Raw genomic sequence first — 25561 nt, 5'->3', positions numbered from 1 at the left:
GCCGGGAAATCCCAAAAATCAGCCGGGAAATCCCAAAAATCAGCCGGGAAATCCCAAAAACAGCCGGGAAATCCCAAAAATACTGAGGGGAAATCCCAAAAATCAGCCGGGAAATCCCAAAAAACAGCCGGGAAATCCCAAAAAACAGCCGGGAAATCCCAAAAATACCGAAGGGAAATCCCAAAAATACCGAAGGGAAATCCCAAAAACAGCCGGGAAATCCCAAAAATCAGCGGGAAAATCCCAAAAAACAGCCGGGAAATCCCAAAAAACAGCCGGGAAATCCCAAAAATCAGCCGGGAAATCCCAAAAGTCTGGGATTTTTGGGATTTGGGATTTTTGGGATTTGGGATTCTTGGGGTTTTGGGATTTTGGATTTTTGGGGTTTGGGGTTGGGGATTTTTGGGATTTTTGGGATTTTTGGGATTTGGGATCTCTTGGATTTGGGATTTAGGGGATTTTTGGGATTTGGAATTTTGGGGTTTTTTGGGTTTTTTTGGGGTTTGGGATTTTTGGGATTTGGGGGATTTCGGGATCTGCGATTGTTCGGGACTTGGGATTTTGGGGTTTTGGGGGGGGGTTTGGAATTTAGGGGATTTTTGGGATCTGATCCCAAAAAACAGCCGGGAAATCCCAAAAAACAGCCGGGAAATCCCAAAAATCAGCCGGGAAATCCCAAAAACAGCCGGGAAATCCCAAAAACAGCCGGGAAATCCCAAAAATACCGAGGGGAAATCCCAAAAATCAGCGGGAAATCCCAAAAAACAGCCGGGAAATCCCAAAAATCAGCGGGAAAATCCCAAAAATCAGCCAGGAAATCCCAAAAGTTTGGGATTTTTGGGATTTGGGATTTTTGGGATTTGGGATTCTTGGGGTTTCGGGATTTGGGATTTTTGGGGTTTGGGATTTGGGATTTTGGGGATTTGGGGGATTTTTGGGATTTGGGATTTTGGGGATTTGGGGGATTTTTGGGATTTGGGATCTCTTGGATTTGGGATTTAGGGGATTTTTGGGATTTGGAATTTTGGGGTTTTTTGGGTTTTTTTGGGGTTTGGGATTTTTGGGATTTGGGGGATTTCGGGATCTGCGATTGTTTGGGATTTGGGATTTTGGGGTTTTGGGGGGGGGGTTTGGGATTTAGGGGATTTTTGGGATTTCATCCCAAAAAACACCAGGAAATCCCAAAAACAGCGGGAAATCCCAGAAGTTTGGGATTTTTGGGATTTGGGATTTTGGGGATTTTGGATTTTTGGCATTTTTGGGATTTTTAGGGTTTGGGATTTGGGATTTTTGGGATTTGGGAATTTGAGATGTTTGGGATTTTTGGGATTTGGGATTTTTGGGATTTGGGAATTTGAGATTTTTGGGATTTTTGGGATTTGGAATTGTTGAGTTTTTTTGGATTTTTGGGTTTCGGTGTTTGGAGTTTGGGTCTCGGGATTTGGGATTTTTTGGGATTTGGGTGATTCTGTTGCATTTGGGATTTTTGGGAATCAGGATTTGGGATTTTCAGAATGTTTTGGGGGTTTTGGGGATTTTTTGGGGTTTTTCAGTTTTGGGGGTTTGGGATTTTTGGGATTTGGGATTTTTGGGGTTTGGGATTCAGGATTTGGGGTTTTGGGGGCTCAGGATTTGGGATTTTGGGATATTTTTGGGATATTTCTTGGATATTTTCCTGGATGTTTTTGGGATCTTTCTGGTGTTATTTTGGGATTTTTTTCCAGGATATTTTTGGGATATTTTCGGGTGTTATTTTGGGATATTTTTGGGATATTTTCGGGACATTTTTCCGAGTGTTTTCGGGATTTTTCCAGGATGTTTTTCCAGGTGTTTTTGGGATATTTTGGGATTTTTCCAGGATATTTTTGGGGATACTTTGGGATATTTTTGGGACCTTTTTCCCAGTGGTTTTGGGATTTTTCCAGGATATTTTTTGGGATATTTTGGGACATTTTTTCCGCGATTTTTCTGGGATGTTTCCGGGATTTCCTGGGATATTTCTGGGATATTTTTGGGATTTTTCCGGGACATTTTTGGGATATTTTGGGCGTTATTTTGGGAATTTTCCGAGATTTTCCAGGATTTTTCCAGGATATTATTGAGATATTTTTGGGATATCTCTGGGATATTTTTGGGATTTTCCAGGATATTTCCGGGATAATTTTGGGATATTTTAGGTGTTCTTTTGGGACATTTTCCCGGGATTTTCCCAGGATTTTCCGAGATTTTCCCAGGATTTTCCCGGGATATTTTTGGGACATTTTCCCGGGATTTTCCCAGGATTTTCTCAGGGTTTTCCAGGATTTCTGGGATGTTTTTCTGGGATATTTTTTGGGATATTTTGGGTGTTATTTTGGGATTTTTCCGGGACATTTTTGGGATGTTTCGGGGATGTTCCCGGGATTTTCCCAGGATATTTCTGGGACATTTTCCCAGGATTTCCCAGGATTTTCCCGGGATATTTTTGGGACATTTTCCCGGGATTTCCCAGGATTTCCCAAGATTTTCCCAGGATTTTCCCGGGATATTTTTGGGACATTTTCCCGGGATTTTCCTGGGATTTTCCTGAGATTTTCCCAGGATTTCCCGGGATGTTTCCGGGATATTTTTGGGACATGTTCTCGCGATTTTCCCAGGATGTTTCCGTGATTTTCCCGAGATTTTCCCGGGATTTTCCGGGACATTTTTGGGACATTTTCCCAGGATGTTTCTGGGATATTTTTGGGACATTTTCCCGAGATTTTCCCGAGATTTTCCCAGGATTTTTTCTGGGATTTTCCCAGGATTTTCCCGGGACGTTTTTGGGACATTTTCCTGAGATTTTCCCAGGATTTTCCTGGGATTTTCCCGGGATTTCCGGGATTTTCCCGGGATATTTTTGGGACATTTTCCCAGGATTTCCCCGTTTTTTCCCCGTTTTTTCCCTGTTTTTTTCCTCGTTATTCCCCATTTTTTCCTGTTTTTTCCCCGTTTTTCCCATTTTTTTCCCCATTTTCCCCGTTTTCCCCGTTGTTATTCCCGGTTTTTCCCGTCGTTATTCCCGTTATTTTCCCGTCGTTATTCCCGTTATTTTCCCGTCGTTATTCCCGTTTTTCCCGTCGTTATTCCCGTTATTTTCCCGTCGTTATTCCCGTTATTTTCCCGTTGTTATTCCCGTTATTTTCCCGTCGTTATTCCCGTTTTTCCCGTCGTTATTCCCGTTATTTTCCCGTCGTTATTCCCGTTTTTCCCGTCGTTATTCCCGTTATTTTCCCGTCGTTATTCCCGGTTTTTCCCGTCGTTATTCCCGTCGTTATTCCCGTTTTTCCCGTCGTTATTCCCGTTATTTCCCCGTCGTTATTCCCGTTTTTCCCGTCGTTATTCCCGGTCGTTATTCCCGTTATTTCCCCGTTGTTATTCCCGGTTTTTTCCCGTTGTTATTCCCGTTATTTCCCCGTTGTTATTCCCGTTATTTCCCCGTTCTTATTCCCGTTATTTCCCGTTGTTATTCCCGGTTTTTCCCCGTTGTTATTCCCGGTTTTTCCCGTCGTTATTCCCAGTTTTCCCCGTTGTTATTCCCGTTATTTTCCCCGTTGTTATTCCCGTTATTTCCCCGTCGTTATTCCCATTTTTCCCGTCGTTATTCCCAGTTTCCCCGTCGTTATTCCCATTTTTCCCGTCGTTATTCCCGTTTTTTCCCCGTTGTTATTCCCGTTATTTCCCTGTTGTTATTCCCGTTATTTCCCCGTTGTTATTCCCGGTTTTTCCCCGTCGTTATTCCCGTTATTTCCCCGTTGTTATTCCCGTTTTTTCCCCATTATTCCCGTTTGTTCCCGTTGTTATTCCCGTTATTTCCCGTCGTTATTCCCGCTTTTTCCCGTCGTTATTCCCAGTTTTTCCCGTCGTTATTCCCGGTTTTCCCCGTTGTTATTCCCCGTTTTCCCCGTCGTTATTCCCGTTATTTCCCCGTTGTTATTCCCGTTATTTTCCCCGTCGTTATTCCCGTTATTTCCCCGTTGTTATTCCCGTTATTTTCCCCGTCGTTATTCCCGTTGTTATTCCCGGTTTTCCCCGTTGTTATTCCCGTCGTTATTCCCGGTTATTTTCCCGTCGTTATTCCCGGTTATTTTCCCGTTGTTATTCCTGGTTTTTTCCCGTTTTCCCCATTATTTCCCCGTTGTTATTCCCGGTTTTTCCCTGTCGTTATTTCTGTCGTTATTCCCATTTTTCCCGTTGTTATTCCCGGTTTCCCCTGTCGTTATTCCCCGTTTTTCCCCGTTGTTATTCCCGTCGTTATTCCCGGTTTTTCCCGTCGTTATTCCCATTTTTCCCGTTGTTATTCCCGGTTTTTCCCGTCGTTATTCCCGGTCATTATTCCCGTCGTTATTCCCGTTTTTTCCCGTTGTTATTCCTGGTTTTTCCCCCGTTGTTATTCCCGGTTTTTCCCGTTGTTATTCCCATTTTTCCCGTTGTTATTCCCGTTGTTATTCCCCGTTGTTATTCCCGTTATTTCCCCGTTGTTATTCCCGGTTTTTTCCCGTTGTTATCCCCGTTGTTATTCCCGGTTTTTCCCCGTCGTTATTCCCGGTTTTCCCCGTTGTTATTCCCGTTGTTATTCCCGTTATTTCCCCGTTGTTATTCCCGGTTTTTTCCCGTTGTTATCCCCGTTGTTATTCCCGGTTTTTCCCTGTCGTTATTCCCGGTTTTCCCCGTTGTTATTCCCGTTGTTATTCCCGTTGTTATTCCCGTTGTTATTCCCAGTTATTTTCCCGTCGTTATTCCCGGTTTTTCCCATTGTTATTCCCGGTTTTTTCCCGTTTTCCCCATTATTTCCCCCGTCGTTATTCCCAGGTTTTCCCCGTCGTTATTCCCGTTGTTATTCCCGGTTTTTCCGCGTCGTTACTCCCATTTTTCCCGTCGTTATTCCCGGTTTTTCCCGGTTGTTATTCCCGTTGTTATTCCCGGTTTCCCCTGTCGTTATTCCCGGTCGTTATTCCCGGTCGTTATTCCCGTCGTTATTCCCGTTTTTCCCGTTGTTATTCCCGGTTTTTCCCGGTTGTTATTCCCGGTTGTTATTCCCATTTTTCCCGTCGTTATTCCCATTATTTTCCTGTCGTTATCCCCATTATTTTCCCGTCGTTATTCCCGTCGTTATTCCCGGTTGTTATTCCCGTTGTTATTCCCATTTTTCCCGTCGTTATTCCCGGTTTCCCCTGTCGTTATTCCCCGTTTTTCCCCGTTGTTATTCCCGTCGTTATTCCCATTTTTCCCGTCGTTATTCCCATTGCTATTCCCGGTTTTCCCCGTCATTATTCCTGGTTGTTATTCCCGTCGTTATTCCTGGTTTTTCCCGTTGTTATTCCCGTTTTCCCCGTCGTTATTCCCATTTTTCCCGTCGTTATTCCCGGTTTTACCCGTCGTTATTCCCGTTATTTCCCCGTCGTTATTCCCGGTTTTTCCCGTCGTTATTCCCGTTTTTCCCGTCGTTATTCCCGGTGTTTCCCCTCGTTATTCCCATTTTTCCCGTCGTTATTCCCGGTTTTTATTCCCGTCGTTATTCCCATTTTTCCCGTCGTTATTCCCGTTATTTTCCCGTCGTTATTCCCGTTATTTTCCCGTTGTTATTCCCGGTTTCCCCCGTTGTTATTCCCGGTTTTTCCCGTTGTTATTCCCGTTATTTTCCCGTTGTTATTCCTGGTTTCCCCCGTTGTTATTCCCATTTTTTCCCGTTGTTATTCCCGTTATTTCCCCGTCGTTATTCCTGGTTTTTCCCGTTGTTATTCCCGGTTTTCCCTGTTGTTATTCCCGTTATTTCCCCGTTGTTATTCCCGGTTTTTCCCGTCGTTATTCCCGGTTTTTCCCGTCGTTATTCCCGGTTTTCCCCGTTGTTATTCCCGGTTTTTCCCGTCGTTATTCCCGGTTTTCCCCGTCGTTATTCCCGGTTTTCCCCGTCGTTATTCCCGTCGTTATTCCCGGTTTTCCCCGTTGTTATTCCCGGTTTTCCCTGTTGTTATTCCCGTTATTTCCCCGTTGTTATTCCAGTTTTTCCCGTTCTTATTCCCGTTATTTCCCCGTTGTTATTCCCGGTTTTCCCCATCGTTATTCCAGGTTTTTCTTGTCATTATTCCCGGTTTTTCCCCGTTGTTATTCCCGGTTTTCCCGTCGTTATTCCCGTTTTTCCCCCGTTGTTATTCCCGGTTTTTCCCCGTTGTTATTCCCGTTATTTCCCCGTTGTTATTCCCGTTATTTCCCCGTTGTCATTCCCGGTTTTTCCCGATGTTATTCCTGTTATTTCCCCGTCGTTATTCCCGTTTTTTCCCATCATTATTCCCAGTTTTTCCCGGTCGTTATTCCCGTTTTTTCCCCATTGTTATTCCCGGTTTTTCCCGTTGTTATTCCCGGTTGTTATTCCCGGTCGTTATTCCCATTTTTCCCGTTGTTATTCCCATTTTTCCCGTTGTTATTCCCGTCGTTATTCCCGGTTTTTCCCGGTCGTTATTCCCGTCGTTATTCCCAGTTTTTCCCGTCATTATTCCCGGTTTTTCCCGGTCGTTATTCCCATTTTTCCTGTCGTTATTCCCGTTTTTCCCGTCGTTATTCCCGGTTTTTCCCGTCGTTATTCCCCTTGTTATTCCCGTCGTTATTCCCGTTTTTCCCGTCGTTATTCCCGGTTGTTATTCCCGTCGTTATTCCCCGGTTTTTCCCAGTTGTTATTCCCGTCGTTATTCCCGTTATTTCCCCGTTGTTATTCCCGTTTTCCCCGTCGTTATTCCCATTTTTCCCGTCGTTATTCCCGGTCGTTATTCCCGTTATTTCCCCGTCGTTATTCCCGGTTTTTCCCGGTCGTTATTCCCATTTTTCCCGTCGTTATTCCCGTTATTTTCCCGTCGTTATTCCCGGTTGTTTTTCCCGCCGTTATTCCCGGTCGTTATTCCCGGTGCCGTTCCCGCTCACCTCCCTCTGGAAGTGCAGTTGATAATCCCAGGCCGGATCCGCTCCAGGCGCTCCAGGGGATCCACGCCCGGCTCCGCCGGCCGGAACGGCGTGTTCAGCACCGCCACCGCCCTCAGCACGGCAGGGGGTATTGATCGGTTATCGATTATTGATCGGTTATCGGTTATTGATCGGTTATTGATCGGTTATCGATCGGGTTACTGATCGGTTCTGGGGTTTTTGTTACGGGATTTTTATCGGTTGTGTCACAACGGCGCCTTCAGCACCGCCCACCCCCGCCCTCAGCACGGCAGGGGGGGGTATTGATCCGGTATTGATCGGTTATTGATCGGTTATCGGTTATTGATCGGTTATTGATCGGTTATCGATCGGTGATTGATCGGTTCTGGGGTTTTTGTTCCGGGATTTTTATCGGTTTTGTCACAACGGCGCCTTCAGCACCGCCACCGCCCTGAGCACGGCAGGGGGTATTGATCCGGTATTGATTATTGATCGGTTATTGATCGGTTATCGGGTTACTGATCGGTTCTGGGGTTTCTGTTCCGGGGTTTTTATTGGTTTTGTCACAACGGCGCCTTCAGCACCGCCACCCCCGCCCTGAGCACGGCGGGGGGTATTGATCCCTTATCGGTTATTGATCAGTTATTGATCGGTTATCGATCGGTTATCGGGTTATCTATGGGTTATCAGGTTCCTGTTATGGGTTTTAATCGGTTACATTGGAACGGCGCCTTTAGCACCGCCACCACCCTGAGCCGGGGGGGGTATTGATCTGTTATTGATTGGTTATTGGTTACTGATCGGTTATTGATCAGTTATTAGGGTTATTGATCGGTTCTGGGGTTTTGTTCCGGGATTTTTATCGGTTGTGTCACAACGGCGCCTTCAGCACCGCCACCCGCCCTGAGCACGGCAGGGGGGTATTGATCGGTTATTGATCCGGTATTGGTTATTGATCAGTTATTGATCGGTTATCAATCAGTTATTGGGGTTATCGATCGGTTCTGGAGTTTTTGTTACAGGATTTTTATGGGTTGTGGGGTGTTGTTATTGGGGTTATTGATTCGTTATTGATTGGTTATTGATTTGTTATTGATCAGTTATTGATCAGTTATTGATCGGTTATTGATCGGTTATCGGGTTATTGATCGGTTGTTGCGTTTTTGTTACGAGGTTTTTATCAGTTGTGGGGCATTTCTGGGGTTATTGATCAATTATTGGGTTATTAATGATTGATTATTGGGGTTATTGATCGGTTATTGATCGGTTATTGATCAGTTCTGGGCTTTTTGAAACGGGATTTTTATTGATTAGGGGATTTCTGGGATGGGATTTTTATTGGTTTTAGGATTTCTTAATGGGATTTTTATCGATTTTGGGGTTTTTTATGGGATTTTCATTAATTTGGGGTTTTCTTTAATGGGATTTTTTACTGATTTGGGGTTTTTTTAATGGGATTTTCATTAATTTTGGGTTTTTTTAATGGGATTTCTGTGACTTTTGGGGTTTTTTAATGGGATTTTCATTAATTTTGGGGGTTTTTAATGGATTTTTGTGGGGTTTGGGTTTTTTTAAATGGGATTTTTGTGGCTTTTGGGGTTTTTTTTAATGGGATTTTCATTAATTTGGGGTTTTTTAATGGGATTTTTGTGGGTTTGGGGTTTTTTTAATGGGATTTTCATTAATTTAGGAGTTTTTTTAAATGGGATTTTTGTGGGTTTTGGGTTTTTTTAAATGGGATTTTTGTGGGTTGTGGGGTTTTTTTATGGGATTTTCATCAATTTGGGGTTTTTTTAATGGGATTCTTGTGGCTTTTAGGTTGTTTTTGTGGGATTTTTACTGATTTGGTGGTTTTTTTAAGGGGATTTTTTATGATCTTGTTGTTTTTTATGGGATTTTTCTTAATTTTGGGGGGTTTTTTTATGGGATTTTTTGTGCCTTTTGGGTTTTTTTTTTATGGGATTTTTTACTGATTTGGGTTTTTTTTTTAATGGGATTTTTGTGGCTTTTGGGGGTTTTTTAATGGGATTTTTTACTGATTTGGGGTTTTTTTTAATGGGATTTTTTGTGCCTTTGGGTTTTTTTTTTATGGGATTTTTACTGATTTGGGGTTTTTTTTTAATGGGATTTTTGTGGCTTTTGGGGTTTTTTTAATGGGAGTTTTACTGATTTGGGGTTTCTTTTATGGGATTTTCATTAATTTGGGGTTTTTTAATGGGATTTCTGTGACTTTTGGGGTTTTTTAATGGGATTTTCATTAATTTTGGGTGTTTTTAATGGGATTTTTGTGGGGTTTGGGTTTTTTTAAATGGGATTTTTGTGGCTTTTGGGGTTTTTTTTAATGGGATTTTCATCAATTTGGGGTTTTTTTTAATGGGATTCTTGTGGCTTTTAGGTTGTTTTTGTTAGGATTTTACTGATTTGGTGGTTTTTTAATGGGATTTTTTATGATCTTGTTGTTTTTTATGGGATTTTTCTTAATTTTGGGGGTTTTTTATGGGATTTTTTGTGCCTTTTGGGTTTTTTTTTTATGGGATTTTTACCGATTTTGGGTTTTTTTTTTAATGGGATTTTTGTGGCTTTTGGGGGTTTTTTAATGGGATTTTTACTGATTTGGGGTTTTTTTTTTTAATGGGATTTTTTGTGCCTTTGGGTTTTTTTTTTATGGGATTTTTACTGATTTGGGGTTTTTTTTTAATGGGATTTTTGTGGCTTTTGGGGTTTTTTAATGGGATTTTCATTAATTTGGGGTTTTTTAATGGGATTTTTGTGGTGTTTGGGTTTTTTCTAATGGGATTTTTGTGGGTTTGGGGTTTTTCTAATGGGATTTTTGTGGGGTTTGGGGTTTTTTTTTAATGGGATTTTTGTGCCTTTTGGTTTTTTTTTTAATGGGATTTTCATTAATTTTGGGTTTTCTTTAATGGGATTTTTTCTGATTTGGGGTTTTTTTTAATGGGATTTTTGTGGGGTTGGGTTTTTTTTAATGGGATTTTTGTGGGTTTGGGCTTTTTTTAATGGGATTTTCATTAATTTTGGGGTTTTTAATGGGATTTTTCTGGTTTTGGGTTTTTTTAATGGGATTTTCATTAATTTAGGAGTTTTTATGGGATTTTTGTGGGTTTTGGGTTTTTTTAAATGGGATTTTTGTGGTTGTGGGGGTTTTTTTTATGGGATTTTCATCAATTTGGGGTTTTTTTAATGGGATTCTTGTGGCTTTTAGGTTTTTTTTGTTAGGATTTTTACTGATTTGGTGGTTTTTTAATGGGATTTTTTATGATCTTGTTTTTTATGGGATTTTTCTTAATTTTGGGGGTTTTTTATGGGATTTTTTGTGCCTTTTGGGTTTTTTTTTAATGGGATTTTTACTGATTTGGGTTTTTTTTATGGGATTTTTGTGGCTTTTGGGTTTTTTTTATGGGATTTTTACTGATTTGGGGGGTTTTTTTAATGGGATTTTTTGTGCCTTTTGGGTTTTTTTTAATGGGATTTTCATTAATTTAGGAGTTTTTTTTAAATGGGATTTTTGTGGGTTTTGGGTTTTTTTAAATGGGATTTTTGTGGGTTGTGGGGGTTTTTTTATGGGATTTTCATTAATTTGGGTTTTTTTTAATGGGATTTTTACTGATTTGGGTTTTTTTTTAATGGGATTTTTGTGCCTTTTGGGTTTTTTTAATGGGATTTTCATTAATTTCAGTGTTTTTTAATGGGATTTTTGTGGCTTTTGGGTTTTTTCTATTGGGATTTTTGTGGGGTTTGGATTTTTTTTTAATGGGATTTTTGTGGCTTTTTTTTTTTTTTTTTTATGGGATTTTCATTAATTTTGGGTTTTTTTAAATGGGATTTTTACTGATTTGGGGGTTTTTTATGGGATTTTTACTGATTTGGGTTTTTTTTAAATGGGATTTTTCTGGCTTTTGGGGTTTTTTAATGGGATTTTTACTGATTTTGGGTTTTTTTTAATGGGATTTTTGTGGGTTTTGGGGTTTTTTATGGGATTATCATTAATTTTGGTTTTTTTTAAATGGGATTTTCATTAATTTTTGGGCTTTTTAATGGGATTTTTGTGGGGTTTGGGGTTTTATTTAATGGGATTTTTGTGGGTTTGGGTTTTTTTTTTAATGGGATTTTCATTAATTTTGGCTTTTTTTTAATGGGATTTTCATTGATTTTGGGTTTCTATTAATGAGATTTTTGTGGCTTTTTTTTTTTTAATGGGATTTTCATTAATTTGGGGTTTTCTTTAATGGGTTTTTCATTAATTTGGGTTTTTCTTTAATGGGTTTTTCATTAATTTGGGTTTTTTTTTAATGGGATTTTGGTGGTTTTTGGGGTTCTGGCCTCACCGGAGCCGCTCGGGGTAGAACAGAGCCACGTTCCAGGCCATGGCCCCGCCCCAGTCCGTGGCCAATCAGAACGACCTGCGAGAGCCCCTGCGGGGAGGGGACGGAAACCCCGTGGAGAGGGAGGGACCCCAACCCCAAAAATCCCCAAAATCCCCCAAATCCCAAAGCTCAAATCCCCAAAAATACAAAAAAAAACCCAAATCCCCCAAATCCCAAACCTCAGATCCCCAAAAATACCAAAAAACCCCAAAGTCCCCCAAATCCCAAACCTCAGATCCCCAAAAATACCAAAAAACCCCAAATCCCAAACCTCAGATCCCCAAAAATCCCCAAAATCCCCAAAATCCCCAACATCCCTAAAAATCCCCCAAATCCACAAAATCCCAAGCCTCAAATCCCAAAAATCCCAAAAAATCCCAAACCTCAAACCCCCAAAATCCCAGAAATCCCCAAATCCCAAACCTCAATTCCCCAAAAATACAAAAAAATCCCCAAATCCCAAACCTCTAATCCCAAAAATCCCCAAAATCCAAATAATCCCAAACCTCAAATCACCAAAAATACAAAAAATCCCCAAATCCCAAACCTCAGATCCCAAAACCACAAAAAAACCCCAAAATCCCCAAATCCCAAATGTCAAATCCCCAAAAATACCAAAAAATCCCCAAATCCCAAACCTCAGATCCCCAATATCCCCAAAAATCCCCAAAAGTCCCCAAAATCCCTAAAAATACCAAAAATACAAAAAATCCCAAACCTCAGATCCCCAAAAATCCCCAAAATCCCCCAAATCCCCAAATCCCAAATGTCGAATCCCCAAAATCCCCAACATCCCAAAAATCCCCCAAATCCACAAAATCCCAAGCCTCAAATCCCAAAAATCCCAAAAAATCCCAAACCTCAAACCCCCAAAATCCCAGAAATCCCCAAATCCCAAACCTCAATTCCCCAAAAATACAAAAAAATCCCCAAATCCCAAACCTCTAATCCCAAAAATCCCCAAAATCCAAAAAATCCCAAACCTCAAATCACCAAAAATACAAAAAATCCCCAAATCCCAAACCTCAGATCCCAAAACCACAAAAAAAACCCCAAAATCCCCAAATCCCAAATGTCAAATCCCCAAAAATACAAAAAATCCCCAAATCCCAAACCTCAGATCCCCAATATCCCCAAAAATCCCCAAAAGTCCCCCAAAATCCCTAAAAATACCAAAAATACAAAAAATCCCAAACCTCAGATCCCCAAAAATCCCCAAAATCCCCCAAATCCCCAAATCCCAAATGTCGAATCCCCAAAATCCCCAAAAATCCCCAAAATCCCCCAAATCCACAAAATCCCAAACCTCAAACCCCCAAAATCCCAGAAATCCCCAAAATCCCAAACCTCAGATCCCCAAAAATCCCAAAATCCCCCAAATCCCCAAATCCCAAACCTCTAATCCCAAGAATCCCAAATATCCCCAAAGTCCCCAAAATCCTCAAAATCCCAAACCTCAAACCCCCAAAATCCCAGAAATCCCCAAAAATCCCCAAAATCCCCAAAATCCCCAAAATCCTCAAAATCCCAAACCTCAAATCCCCAAAATCCCCAAATCCCCAAAAATCCCCAAAAATCCCCAAAAATCCCCCAAATCCCCAAAATCCCCAAATCCCCAAAAATCCCCAAAAATCCCCAAAATCCCCCAAATCCCCAAAATCCTCAAAATTCCAAACTTTTAATACCCAAATTCCCAAAAATCCTCAAAATCCACAAAAATTGCCAGAATCCCCAAAATCCCAAACCTCAAATCCGAAACATTCCCCAAATCACAAACCACAACCCCAAAAATCCCAAAATCCCCCAAATCCACAAAATCCCAAACCTCAAATCCAAAAAATCCCAAAAAATCCCTAAAAATCCCCAAAAAATCCCAAACCTTAAACCCCCCAAAATCCCAAAAATCCCCAAAATCCCAAAAATCCCAAAACCCAAATCTCGAAAATCCCCAACCCCAAATCCCAAAAATCATAAACCCCAAAAATCCCAAACCCCAAATGCCAAAGAAACACAAAATCCCAAAAATTCCAAACCCCAAAATCCCCAAAAACCCCAAATCCCAAACCCCAAACCCCAAAAACCCCAAATCCCAAAATCTCCAAATCCCAAAATCTCCAAATCCCAAATCCCCCAACCCCAAAACCCCAACCCCAAAACCCCGAATTCCAAAAATCCCAAATCCCAACAACCCCAAATCCCAACAACCCCAAATCCCAAATCCTCACCAGTTTATCCAGGAAAGTGATGAAATCCTGGGAACAGAACGGGATCAGTGGGATCGGGATCAGATTCCCTCGGATCAGCGGGATCAGCGGGATCGGGATCAGCGGGATCATGGGAATTGGGATCAGCGGGATCGGGATCAGATTCCCTCGGGATCAGCGGGGATCGGGATCAGCGGGATCATGGGAATTGGGATCAGCGGGATCGGGATCAGATTACCTCGGGATCAGCGGGATCGGGATCAGCGGGATCATGGGAATTGGGATCAGCGGGATCGGGATCAGATTCCCTCGGGATCAGTGGGATTACAGGGATTGGGGTCAGATTGGGATCAGCGGGATCAGCGGGATCGGGATGGGTGGGACCGGAATCAGGATCAGATTGGGATTGGGATCAGCGGGATCGATGGGATCGGGATCAGCAGGATCGGGATCAGATCCCCTTGGGATCAGCGGGGTCACGGGGATTGGGATCAGATTGGGATCGGGATCAGCGGGATCAGCGGGATCAGGATGGGTGGGATCGGGATTGGGATCAGCGGGATCGGGATCAGATTCCCTCGGGATCAGCGGGATCGGGATCGGGATCAGCGGGATCGGGATTGGGATCAGCGGGGTCGGGATCAGATTCCCTCGGGATCAGTGGGGTCACGGGGATTGGGATCAGATTGGGATCAGCGGGATCAGCGGGATCGGGATGGGTGGGACTGGAATCAGGATCAGATTGGGATTGGGATCAGCGGGATCGATGGGAATGGGATCAGCGGGATCGGGATCAGCGGGATCAGCGGGATCGGGATCAGCGGGATCAGCGGGATCGGGATCAGCGGGATCATGGGAATTGGGATCAGCGGGGTGGGGATCAGATTCCCTCAGGATCAGTGGGATCACAGGGATTGGGATCATATTGGGATCGGGATCAGCGGGATCAGCGGGATCGGGATGGGTGGGATCGGGATTGGGATCAGCGGGATCGGGATCAGATTCCCTCGGGATCAGTGGGATCACAAGGATTGGGATCAGATTGGGATCGGGATCAGCGGGATCAGCGGGATCGGGATGGGTGGGACCGGAATCAGGATCAGATTGGGATCGGGATCAGCGGGATCGATGGGAATTGGGATCAGCAGGGTCGGGATCGATGGGATTGGGATCAGTGGGATCGATGGGATTGGGATCAGCGGGATCGGGATCGGGATCAGCGGGATCGGGATCGGGATCAGCGGGATCAGGATGGGTGTGACCGGATTCAGGATCAGATTGGGATTGGGATCAGCGGGATCGATGGCAATTGGGATCAGCAGGGTCGGGATCGATGGGATCGGGATCAGCGGGATCGGGATCAGATCCCCTTGGGATCAGCGGGGTCACGGGGATTGGAATCAGATTGGGATCGGGGTCAGTGGGATCAGGAGCAGATCCCGTCGGGATCCTCGGGATTATTGGGATCGGATCCCATCAGGATCCGTGGGATCACTGGGATCAGATCAGGGGGGTCGGGATCAGATCCCATCGGGATCAGTGGGATCAGGATCACCGGGATCAGATCAGGATCATGGGAATCGGGATCAGTGGGATCATTGGATCAGATCCCGTCAGGATCACTGGGATCAGATCAGGATCAGGATCATGGGAATCAGGATCAGATCCCGTTGGGACCCGGATCACTGGGACTGGATCAGGGGATTGGGATCAGTGGGAGCACCGGGATCAGATCCCATTGGGATCATTGGGATCACTGGGATCACTGGGATCGGATCCCGTCGGGATCAGCGAGATCGGGATCAGATCCCACCGGGACCATTGGGATCAGGATCGGATCCTGTCAGGATCACTGGAATCAGATTCCATCAGGATCATTGGGATTGTGATCCGTGGGATCAGATCCCATCGGGATCATTTGGATCATGGGGATCAGATCCCATTGGGATCGCTGGGATCGGGATCAGTTCCCCTTGGGATCAGTGGGATTGGGGTCATGGGGATCAGATCCCACCGGGATCATTGGGATCAGAATCAGATCTGGTCGGGATCATTGGGATCATTGGGATCACTGGGATCAGATCCCATTGGGGGAGGTGGGATTGGGATTGTTTGGATCACTGGGATCAGATCCCACCGGGATCACTGGGAGCGGGATCAGATCCCATTGGGGTAATTGAGATCAGAATCAGATCCCATTGGGATCACTGGGATCAGATCCCATCGGGATCATTGGGGTCACCGGGATCAGATCCCATCGGGATCGCTGGGATCAGGATCAGATCCTGTCAGGATCACTGGGATCAGATCCCGTTGGGATCAGCGGGATCGGGATCAGATCCCACCAGGACCATTGGGATCAGGATCGAATCCTGTCAGGATCATTGGGATCAGATCCCATCGGGATCATTGGGATCATGGGGATCAGTTCCCATCGGGATCACTGGGATCATGGGGATCAGATCCCATTGGGACCATTGGGATCAGATCCCATTGGGATCATTGGGGTCATCAGGATCAGATCCCGTCAGGATTGCTGGGATCGGGATCAGATCCCGTCAGGATCACTGGGATCACTGGGATCAGATCCCATTGGTATCCCAGGGACCAGATCCCATTCGGATCCCTGAGATCCCTGGGATCAGGATCAGATCCCATCGGGATCACTGGGACCAGATCGGGCCGGGATGGGGCCCTGGAGCCGCGGGATCCGCGGGATCCCCGGGATCCCTCACCTGGCAGATCCGCTCCTGGGAATACTCCGCGATGTCTGGGGGAAAATTCCGGAACCTTCTTGCTCCACCCGCCCCATTTCCCCATTTTTCCCCATGTTTCCCCCCAATTTTCCCCATTTTCCCCCTTTTTTTCCACCATTGAATTTTTTCCCATTTAATTGTTTCCCATTTCTTCCCCATTTTTCCCAATTTTTTCCCAATTTTTCACATTTAATTTTTCCCATTCATTTTTCCCCATTTTTTCCCACTCATTTTTTTCCCATTTCATTTTTTCCCAACTTTTCCCAAATTTTTTTTTCAAATTTTTTCCCATTTATTTTTTTCCCATTCCTTTTTTCCCATTATTTTCCCCCCATTTAATTTTTCCCATTTAATTTTTCCCCATTTTTTCCCATTTTCCCATTTTTTTTCCCAATTTTTCCCATTTAATTTTTCCCACTCATTTTTTTCCCATTCATTTGTCCCCATTTTTTTCCATTTAATTTTTTTTCCCATTTTCCTTCCCCATTTAATTTTTTCCCATTTTTTCCCCATTTCCCCCCTTTTTTTCCCATTCATTTTTTCACCCATTTAATTTTTTGCCAATTTTTTTCCCATTTAATTTTTTCCCATTCGTTTTTTCCCATTTAAATTTCTCCCATTTTTCCCCATTATTTTTTCCCCAATTTTTCCCATTCATTTTTTCCCCATTTAATTTTTCCCATTCATTTTTTCCTCAATTTTCCCCATTTTTTCCCCACTCATCTTTTCCAATTTAATTTTTTCCCATTTCCCCATTTTTTTCCCACTCCTTTTTCCCATTATTTTCCCCCCATTTTTTCCCTGTTGATTTTTTCCCATTTAATTCTTTCCCATTTTTTCTCCATTTTCCCCCATTTTTTCCCATTTAATTTTTTCCCATTCATTTTTTCCCATTTTTATCCCGTTTAATTTTTTCCCATTTTTTCCCCATTAATTTTCCCCCATTTAATTTTTTCCCCATTTTTTCCCACTCATTCTTTCCCATTTTTATCCCATTTAAGGTTTTCCACTTTTCCCATTTCATTATTTCCCATTTTTCCCATTCATTTTTTCCCCATTTAATTTTTCCCATTTAATTTTTCCCCATTTTTTCCAATTTTTTCCCCATTTTTCCCATTTAATTTTTTCCCATTCATTTTTTCCCATTTTTTCCCCATTTTTCCCATTCATTTTTCCCCATTTCCCCCCATTTTTTCCCATTTATTTTTTCCCATTTTTCCCATTTTTCCCCATTTTTTCCCATTCATTTTTTCCCATTTCCCCCCATTTTTTCCCATTTATTTTTTCCCATTTTTCCCCATTCATTTTTTTCCCCATTATTTTTTTCCCAATTTTTTGCAAATTTAATTTTTTCCCATTTTTTCCTCATTCGTTTTTTCCTATTTTTTCTCATTCGTATTTTTCCATTCATTTTTTCCACATTCATTTTTTTCCCATTTTTCCCATTCATTTTTTCCCCATTCATTTTTTCCTATTTAATTTTTTCTCATTTTTTCTCCATCTTTTCCCCATTTTTTCCAATTTTTTCCCAATTTTCCCATTTAATTTTTTCCCATTCATTTTTCCCCATTTTTTCCCATTCATTTTTTCCCATTTAATTTTTTTTGCCATTCATTTTTTTCCCATTTAATTTTTTCCCAATTTTTCCCAATTTTTTTTTAATTTATTTTCCCATTTACTTTTTCCCATTCCTTTTTTCCCATTATTTTCCCCCTTTTTTTCCCCGTTGAATTTTTCCCATTTAATTCTTTCCCTTTTTTTCTCCATTTTTTCCCCATTTTTTTCCAATTTTCCCCCCATTTTTCCCATTTAATTTTTCCCATTCATTTTTTCCCAATTTTTTCCCATTTTTCCCATTCATTTTTCCCATTTTTATCCCATTTAATTTTTCCCATTTTTCCCATTTTTCCCGTTCATTTTTCCCATTTTTATCCCGTTTAATTTTTTCCCATTTTTCCCATTTAATTATTTCCCATTTTTCCCCATTTAATTTTTTCCCATTCATTTTTTCCCTTTTTTTTCCCATTTAATTTTTCCCTTTTTTTTCCCCACTCATCTTTTCCAATTTAATTTTTTCCCATTTTTTCTCATTTAATTTTTTCCCGTTAAATTTTTTCCCACATTTTTTCCATTTAATTTTTTCCCCATTTAATTTTTCCCTTTTTCTCCCCCATTATTTTTTTTCCCATTTAATTTTTTCCCATTTTCCCCATTTTTTCCCATTAATTTTTCCCCATTTTTTCCCCATTTAATTTTTTCCCATTTTTTTCCCATTTTTTCCCCCATTTAATTTTTCCTTTTTTTTTTCCCACTTAATTTTTTCCCATTTTTTCCCATTTATTTTTTTCCCATTCATTTTTTCCCATTCCCCCCCTTTTTTTCCCATTTAATTTTTTTTCCCATTTTTTTCCCATTTAAGTTTTTTCCCAATTTTTTCCCATTCATTTTTTTCCCATTCCTTTTTTTTCCCATTTAATTTTTTCCCATTTTTTTCCCATTTATTTTTTTCCCATTTTTTTCCCATTTAATTTTTCCCATTTTTCCCATTTAATTTTTTCCCATTTATTTTTTCCCATTCATTTTTTTCCCATTTTCCCCCCTTTTTTTCCCCATTTAATTTTTTCCCATTTTTCCCATTTAATTTTTCCCATTTTTTCCCATTTAATTTTTTTCCCATTTTTTTCCCATTTAATTTTTTCCCATTTTTTCCCATTATTTTTTCCCCATTTTTCCCCATTTAATTTTTTTCCCATTTAATTTTTTTCCCTTTTTTTTCCCCATTCAATTATTTTCTTTTTTTTTCCCCATTAATTTTTTTCCCATTTAATTTTTTTCCTTTTTTTTCCCATTTATTTTTTTCCCATTTTTCCCATTTATTTTTTCCATTTATTTTTTCCCATTCATTTTTTCCCATTCATTTTTTCCCATTTTCCCCCCTTTTTTTCCCATTTAATTTTTTTCCCATTTTTTCCCATTTAATTTTTTTTCCCATTTTTTTCCCATTCATTTTTTTTCCCATTCCTTTTTTTTTCCCATTTAATTTTTCCCATTTTTCCCCATTTTTCTCCATTTAATTTTTTCCCAATCATATTTTCCCTTTTTTTTCCCATTTAATTTTTCCCTTTTTTTTCCCCACTCATCTTTTCCAATTTAATTTTTTCCCATTTTTCCCATTTAATTTTTTTCCCATTTTTTCCCATTTATTTTTTCCCATTCATTTTTCCCATTTTCTCCCCTTTTTTTTCCATTTAAGTTTTTCCCATTTAAGTTTTTCCCATATTTTCCACTTAATTTTTTCCCATTTTTTCCATTTAATTTTTTCCCATTTTTCCCCATTTAATTTTTCCCATTTTTTCCCATTTAATTTTTTCCCATTTATTTTTTTCCCATTTATTTTTTCCCCATTCATTTTTTCCCATTTTCCCCCCATTTTTTCTCATTTAATTTTTTCCCGTTAAATTTTTTCCCACTTTTTCCCCATTTAATTTTTTCCCCATTTAATTTTTCCCTTTTTCTCCCCCATTATTTTTTTTCCCATTTAATTTTTTCCCATTTTTTCCCATTTTTCCCCCATTTAATTTTTTCCCAATTTTTTTCCCATTTAATTTTTTCCCATTTTTCCCCATTTAATTTTTCCCCATTTTTCCCATTCTTTTTTTTTCCCATTTAATTTTTTCCAATTATTTTTTTCCCAATTTTTTCCCTTTAATTTTTTCCCATTTAATTTTTTCCCAATTTTCCCATTAATTTTTTCCCTGTCATTTTCCCCACTCATGTTTTCCAATTTAATTTTTTCCCATTTTTCCCATTTAATTTTTTCCCATTTTTTCCCATTTATTTTTTTCCCATTAATTTTTTCCCATTTTCCCCCCCTTTTTTTCCCATTTAATTTTTTCCCATTTTTTCCCATTTAATTTTTTTTCCCATTTTTTCCCATTTAAGTTTTTTCCCAATTTTTTCCCATTCATTTTTTTCCCATTCCTTTTTTTTCCCATTTTTTTTCCCATTTTTTTTCCCATTTTTTTTCCCATAACTTTTTTCCCATTTTTTTCCCATTTTTTCCCTGTTCTCTTTCTCCATCATTCCTCCCATTTTTTTCCCCGTTTCTGATTCCCAATTTTTTTTTTCCCGTTATTTTTTCCCCTCTCTCACCGGGCGGCACCGAGGACTCCCCGAACCCAGAATTCCCAAAATCCCAATCCCATCCCGGAATTCCCATCCCGGAATTCCCAAAATCCCATCCCCATCCCGGAATTCCCATCCCGGAATTCCCCAAAATCCCGATCCCATCCCAGAATTCCCATCCCAAAATCCCATCCCGGAATTCCCAAAATCCCGATCCCATCCCAGAATTCCCATCCCAAAATCCCATCCCAGAATTCCCAAAATCCCAATCCCATCCCAGAATTCCCATCTCAAAATCCCATCCCGGAATTCCCAAAATCCCGTTCCCATCCCAGAATTCCCATCTCAAAATCCCATCCCGGAATTCCCAAAATCCTGATCCCATCCCAGAATTCCCATCCCAAAATCCCATCCCGGAATTCCCCAAATCCCGACCCCATCCCAAAATCCCAATCCCATCCCGGAATTCCCAAAAATCCCGACCCCATCCCAGAATTCCCATCCCAAAATCCCATCCCAGAATTCCCCAAATCCCAATCCCATCCCAGAATTCCCATTCCAGAATCCCATCCCGGAATTCCCAAAATCCCAATCCCATCCCAGAATTCCCATCCCCGAATTCCCAAAATCCCGACACCATCCCAGAATTCCCATCCCAGAATTCCCATCCCGGAATTCCCAAAATCCTGACCCCATCCCAGAATTCCCATCCAGAATTCCCAAAATCCCGACCCCATCCCAGAATTCCCATCCCAGAATTCCCATCCCGGAATTCCCAACTCCCTTCCGGAATTCCCGGAATTCCCGACCTCATTCCCAGAATTCTGATTTCATCCCAAAATCCCTCTCCCATCCCAGAGTTCCCGAAATCCTCATCCCATCCCAAAATTCCCATCCCAGAATTCCCCATCCTGCAATTCCCAGAATTCCCGGAATTCCCATCCCATCCCAGAATTCACATCCCAGAATTCCCAAAATCCTGACATCATCCCAGAATTCCCATCCCAGAATTCCCATCCCAAAATCCCATGCCAGAATTCCCAAAATCCCAATCCCATCCCAAAATTCCCATCCCAGAATTCCCATCCCGAAATTCCCCAATCCCATCCCGGAATTCCCAAAATTCCAACCCCATCCCAGAATTCCCATCCCAGAATTCCCATCCCAAAATCCCATGCCAGAATTCCCAAAATCCCAATCCCATCCCAAAATCCCATCCCAGAATTCCCGAAATCCCGACCCCATCCCAGAATTCCCAAAATCCCAGAATTCCCAGTCCCATCTCCAAAATCCCATCCCCATCCTGGAATTCCCAAAATCCCAATCCTATCCCAAAATTCCCATCCCAGAATTCCCATCCCGAAATTCCCCAATCCCATCCCGGAATTCCCAAAATTCCAACCCCATCCCAGAATTCCCATCCCGGAATTCCCAATCCCATCCTGGAATTCCCGATCCCATCACGGTATTCCCAAAATCCCGTTCCGTCCCAGAATTCCCATCTCAAAATCCCATCCCGGAATTCCCAAAGTCCCGACCCCATCCCAGAATTCCCATCTCAAAATCCCATCCCGGAATTCCCATCCCAAAATCCCATCCCAGAATTCCCAAAATCCTGACCCCATCCCAGAATTCCTGGAATTCCCAATCCCATCCCAAAATCCCGACCCCATCCCAGAATTCCCATCTCAAAATCCCATCCCGGAATTCCCAAAGTCCCGACCCCATCCCAGAATTCCCATCTCAAAATCCCATCCCGGAATTCCCAAAATCCCAACCCCATCCCGGAATTCCCATCCCAAAATCCCATCCCGAAATTCCCAAAATCCCGACACCATCCCAGAATTCCTATCCCAGAATTCCCAAAATCCCGACCCCATCCCAGAATTCCCATCCCAGAATTCCCATCCCGGAATTCCCAACTCCCTTCCGGAATTCCCGGAATTCCCGACCTCATTCCCAGAATTCTGATTTCATCCCAAAATCCCTCTCCCATCCCAGAGTTCCCGAAATCCTCATCCCATCCCAAAATCCCATCCCGGAATTCCCAAAATCCCGACCCCATCTCTGGAATTCCCATCTCAAAATCCCATCCCGGAATTCCCATCCCAAAATCCCGACCCCATCTCAGAATTCCCATCACAAAATCCCATCCCGGAATTCCCAAAATCCCAATCCTAGCCCAGAATTCCCATCCCAAAATCCCGGAATTCCCGGAATTCCCAATCCCATCCCGGAATTCTGATTTCATCCCAAAATCCCTCTCCCATCCCGGTTTTCCCCGAAATCCTCATCCCATCCCAAAATTCCCATCCCGGAATTCCCGTTCCCATCCCACAATTCCCCATCCTGCAATTCCCAGAATTCCTGGAATTCCCAGAATTCCCAAAATTTCCCAAATTCCCAATCCCATCCCAGAATTCCCAAAATCCCAGAATTCTCATCCCAGAATTCCCACCCCGAAATTCCCCAATCCCGTCCCGGAATTCCCAAAATCCCAATCCCATCCCAGAATCCCATCCTGGAATTCCCCTCCCAGAATTCCCAATTCCATCCTGGAATTCCCGAAATCCCAATCCCATCCCAGAATCCCGACCCCATCCCGGAATTCCCCAAATCCCGACCCCATCCCAGAATTCCCAGATTTCCTGACCCCATCCCAAAATCCCCGTCCCATCCCAAAATTCCAGGAATTCCTGTAATCCCCTCCCATCCCAAAATTCCCATCCCAAAATTCCCATCCCAAAATTCTCATCCCAGAATTTTGATCCCATCCCAGAATTCCCATTCCAGAACTCCCAGAATTCCTGGAATTCCTGACCCCATCCCAGATTTCCTGACACTGTAATTCCTGGAATTTCCACCCCAGAACTCCCAGAATTCCTGGAATTCCCAATCCCATCCCAGAATCCCAACCCCATCCCGGAATTTCCGAAATCCCGACCCCATCCCGAAATTCCCAATCCCATCCCGGAATTCCCATCCGGCAATTCCCGTTCCCATCCCCAAAATCCCGATCCCATCCGGGAATTCCCGGCTCATCCCAGAATTCCGACCCCATCCTGGAATTCCCATCCCGCAATTCCCATCCCAACATTCCCATCCCAGAATTCCCTTCCCCATCCCGGAATTCCCGAAATCCCGTTCCAAAATCTCAACCCCATCTCCAAATCCTGTTCCCATCCCCGGAATTCCCAGAATTCCCCACCCCATCCCAAAATCCCGACCCCATCCCAGAATTCCCAGATTTCCCAAATCCCACCCCGCAATTCCCACAATTCCCAGAATTCCCGGCGTTCCGTCTCTCACACCGGGAGGTGCCGAAGACTCAAAATCCCGATCCCTCCCCACAATTCCCAGAATTCCCAGAATTCCCAGATTTCCCAATTCCCACCCCGCAATTCCCAGAATTCCCGCAATTCCCCAATTCCCGCAATTCCTGGAATTCCCGTCCGTCTCTCACCGGGCGGTGCCGAGGACTCTCCAAACCCTTTGATCTCACCCTGGAATTCTCAGAATCCCAATCCCAGAATTCCCGGATTTCCCACCCCGCAATTCCCACAATTCCCACAATTCCCACCCTGGAATTCCCACAATTCCCAGAATTCCCACAATTCCCACCCCGCAATTCCCACAATCCCCACAATTCCAACCTGGAATTCCCACAATTCCCACAATTCCCACAATTCCCACCCTGGAATTCCCGCAATTCCCGTCGTTCCCGTCTCTCACCGGGCGGTGCCGAGGACTCCCCGAACCCTTTGATCTCACCCTGGAATTCTCAGAATCCCAATCCTAATCCCAGAATTCCCAGATTTCCCAGATTTCCCGTCCCGCAATTCCCACAATTCCCGGAATTCCCGGAATTCCCGCAATTCCCGTAATTCCCGATCTCGTTCCCGTCTCTCACCGGGCGGTGCCGAGGACTCCCCGAACCCTTTCACCTCATCCCGGAATTCTCAGAATTCCAATCCCAGAATTCCCAGATTTCCCAAATCCCACCCCGCCATTCCTGGAATTCCCACAATTCCCACAATTCCCACCCTGGAATTCCTGGAATTCCCGTCGTTCCCGTCTCTCACCGGGCGATGCCGAAGACTCAAAATCCCGATCCCTCCCCACAATTTCCAGAATTCATAGAATTCCCAGATTTCCCAATTCCCAGATTTCCCACCCCACAGTTCCCGCAGTTCCCGCAATTCCCAGAATTCCCGGAATTCCCGGCATTCCCGATCTCGTTCCCGTCTCTCACCGGGCGGTGCCGAGGAGTCCCCGAACCCTTTCATGTCGAGGGCGATGACGCGGAACCCGGCCCCGGCCAGCGCCGGCAGCTGCAGCGGGAATGGGAACAGCGGGAATTCCCGGGATTCCGGGGTGGGATTGGGGGAATTCCCGGGATTTTGGGATCGGGATTCGGGGAATTCCCGGGATTTTGGGGTCAGGATTTGGGGATGGCATCGGGAATTGCCGGGATTGCGGGATTTTGGGATCGGGGATTTTGGGGATCGGGAATTCCCGGGATTTTGGGATCGGGATTTGGGGATGGGATCAGAAATTCCCGGGATTTTGGGAATGGGATTTGGAGATGGGATCGGGAATTCCCAGGAATCCGGGATCGGGATGGGGATTTGGGATGGGAACGGGAATTGCCGGAATTCCAGGAATGGGATTTTGGGATTGGGATTTTGGGATCAGGAATTCCTGGAATTCCAGGATTTTGGGGTTAAGATTTGGGAATGGGATTGGGAATTCCCGGGATTCCGGGATTTTGGGGTCAGGATTCGGGGATGGGATCGGGAATTCCCGTGATTCCGGGATTGGAACGGGATTTTGGGGATCGGGAATTCCTGGGATTTTGGGATTGGGATTCGGGGGTGGCATCGGGAATTGCCGGGATTTTGGGGATCGGGATTAGGGGATGGGATCGGGAATTGCCGGGATTGCGGGATTTTGGGATCAGGATTTGGAGATGGGATCGGGAATTCCCGGGATTCCGGGGCGGGATTTGGGGAATTCCCAGGATTCCGGGGTGGGATTTGGGGAATTCCGGGGATTTTGGGTCGGGATTCCGGGAATTCCCGGGATTTTGGGATCAGGATTTGGGGATGGGATTGGGAATTCCGGGATTCCAGGGTGGGATTTGGGGAATTCCCGGGATTTT

The 25561-nt window shown here is 43.3% G+C and overlaps 1 protein-coding gene across 1 annotated transcript in view; it reads right to left on the bottom strand.

Annotated features, from left to right (window-relative positions):
• Positions 1–25561, bottom strand: part of EPHX2 (epoxide hydrolase 2) — a 65207-nt gene that overhangs the window by 15853 nt on the left and 23793 nt on the right. Inside the window, 7 exon segments of the mRNA XM_053969362.1 lie at positions 6934–6971; positions 6974–7044; positions 11277–11332; positions 11334–11363; positions 13541–13567; positions 16255–16289; positions 24653–24731. Of these exon segments, the coding sequence (XP_053825337.1) occupies positions 6934–6971; positions 6974–7044; positions 11277–11332; positions 11334–11363; positions 13541–13567; positions 16255–16289; positions 24653–24731 (336 nt within the window).

Source organism: Vidua macroura, unplaced genomic scaffold (assembly GCF_024509145.1).
Source record: "Vidua macroura isolate BioBank_ID:100142 unplaced genomic scaffold, ASM2450914v1 whyUn_scaffold_188, whole genome shotgun sequence".
Taxonomy (NCBI): Eukaryota; Metazoa; Chordata; class Aves; order Passeriformes; family Viduidae; genus Vidua; species Vidua macroura.
The sequence above is the reverse complement of the archived record's forward strand: the minus strand, read 5'-3'. Positions and strand labels throughout refer to the sequence as shown.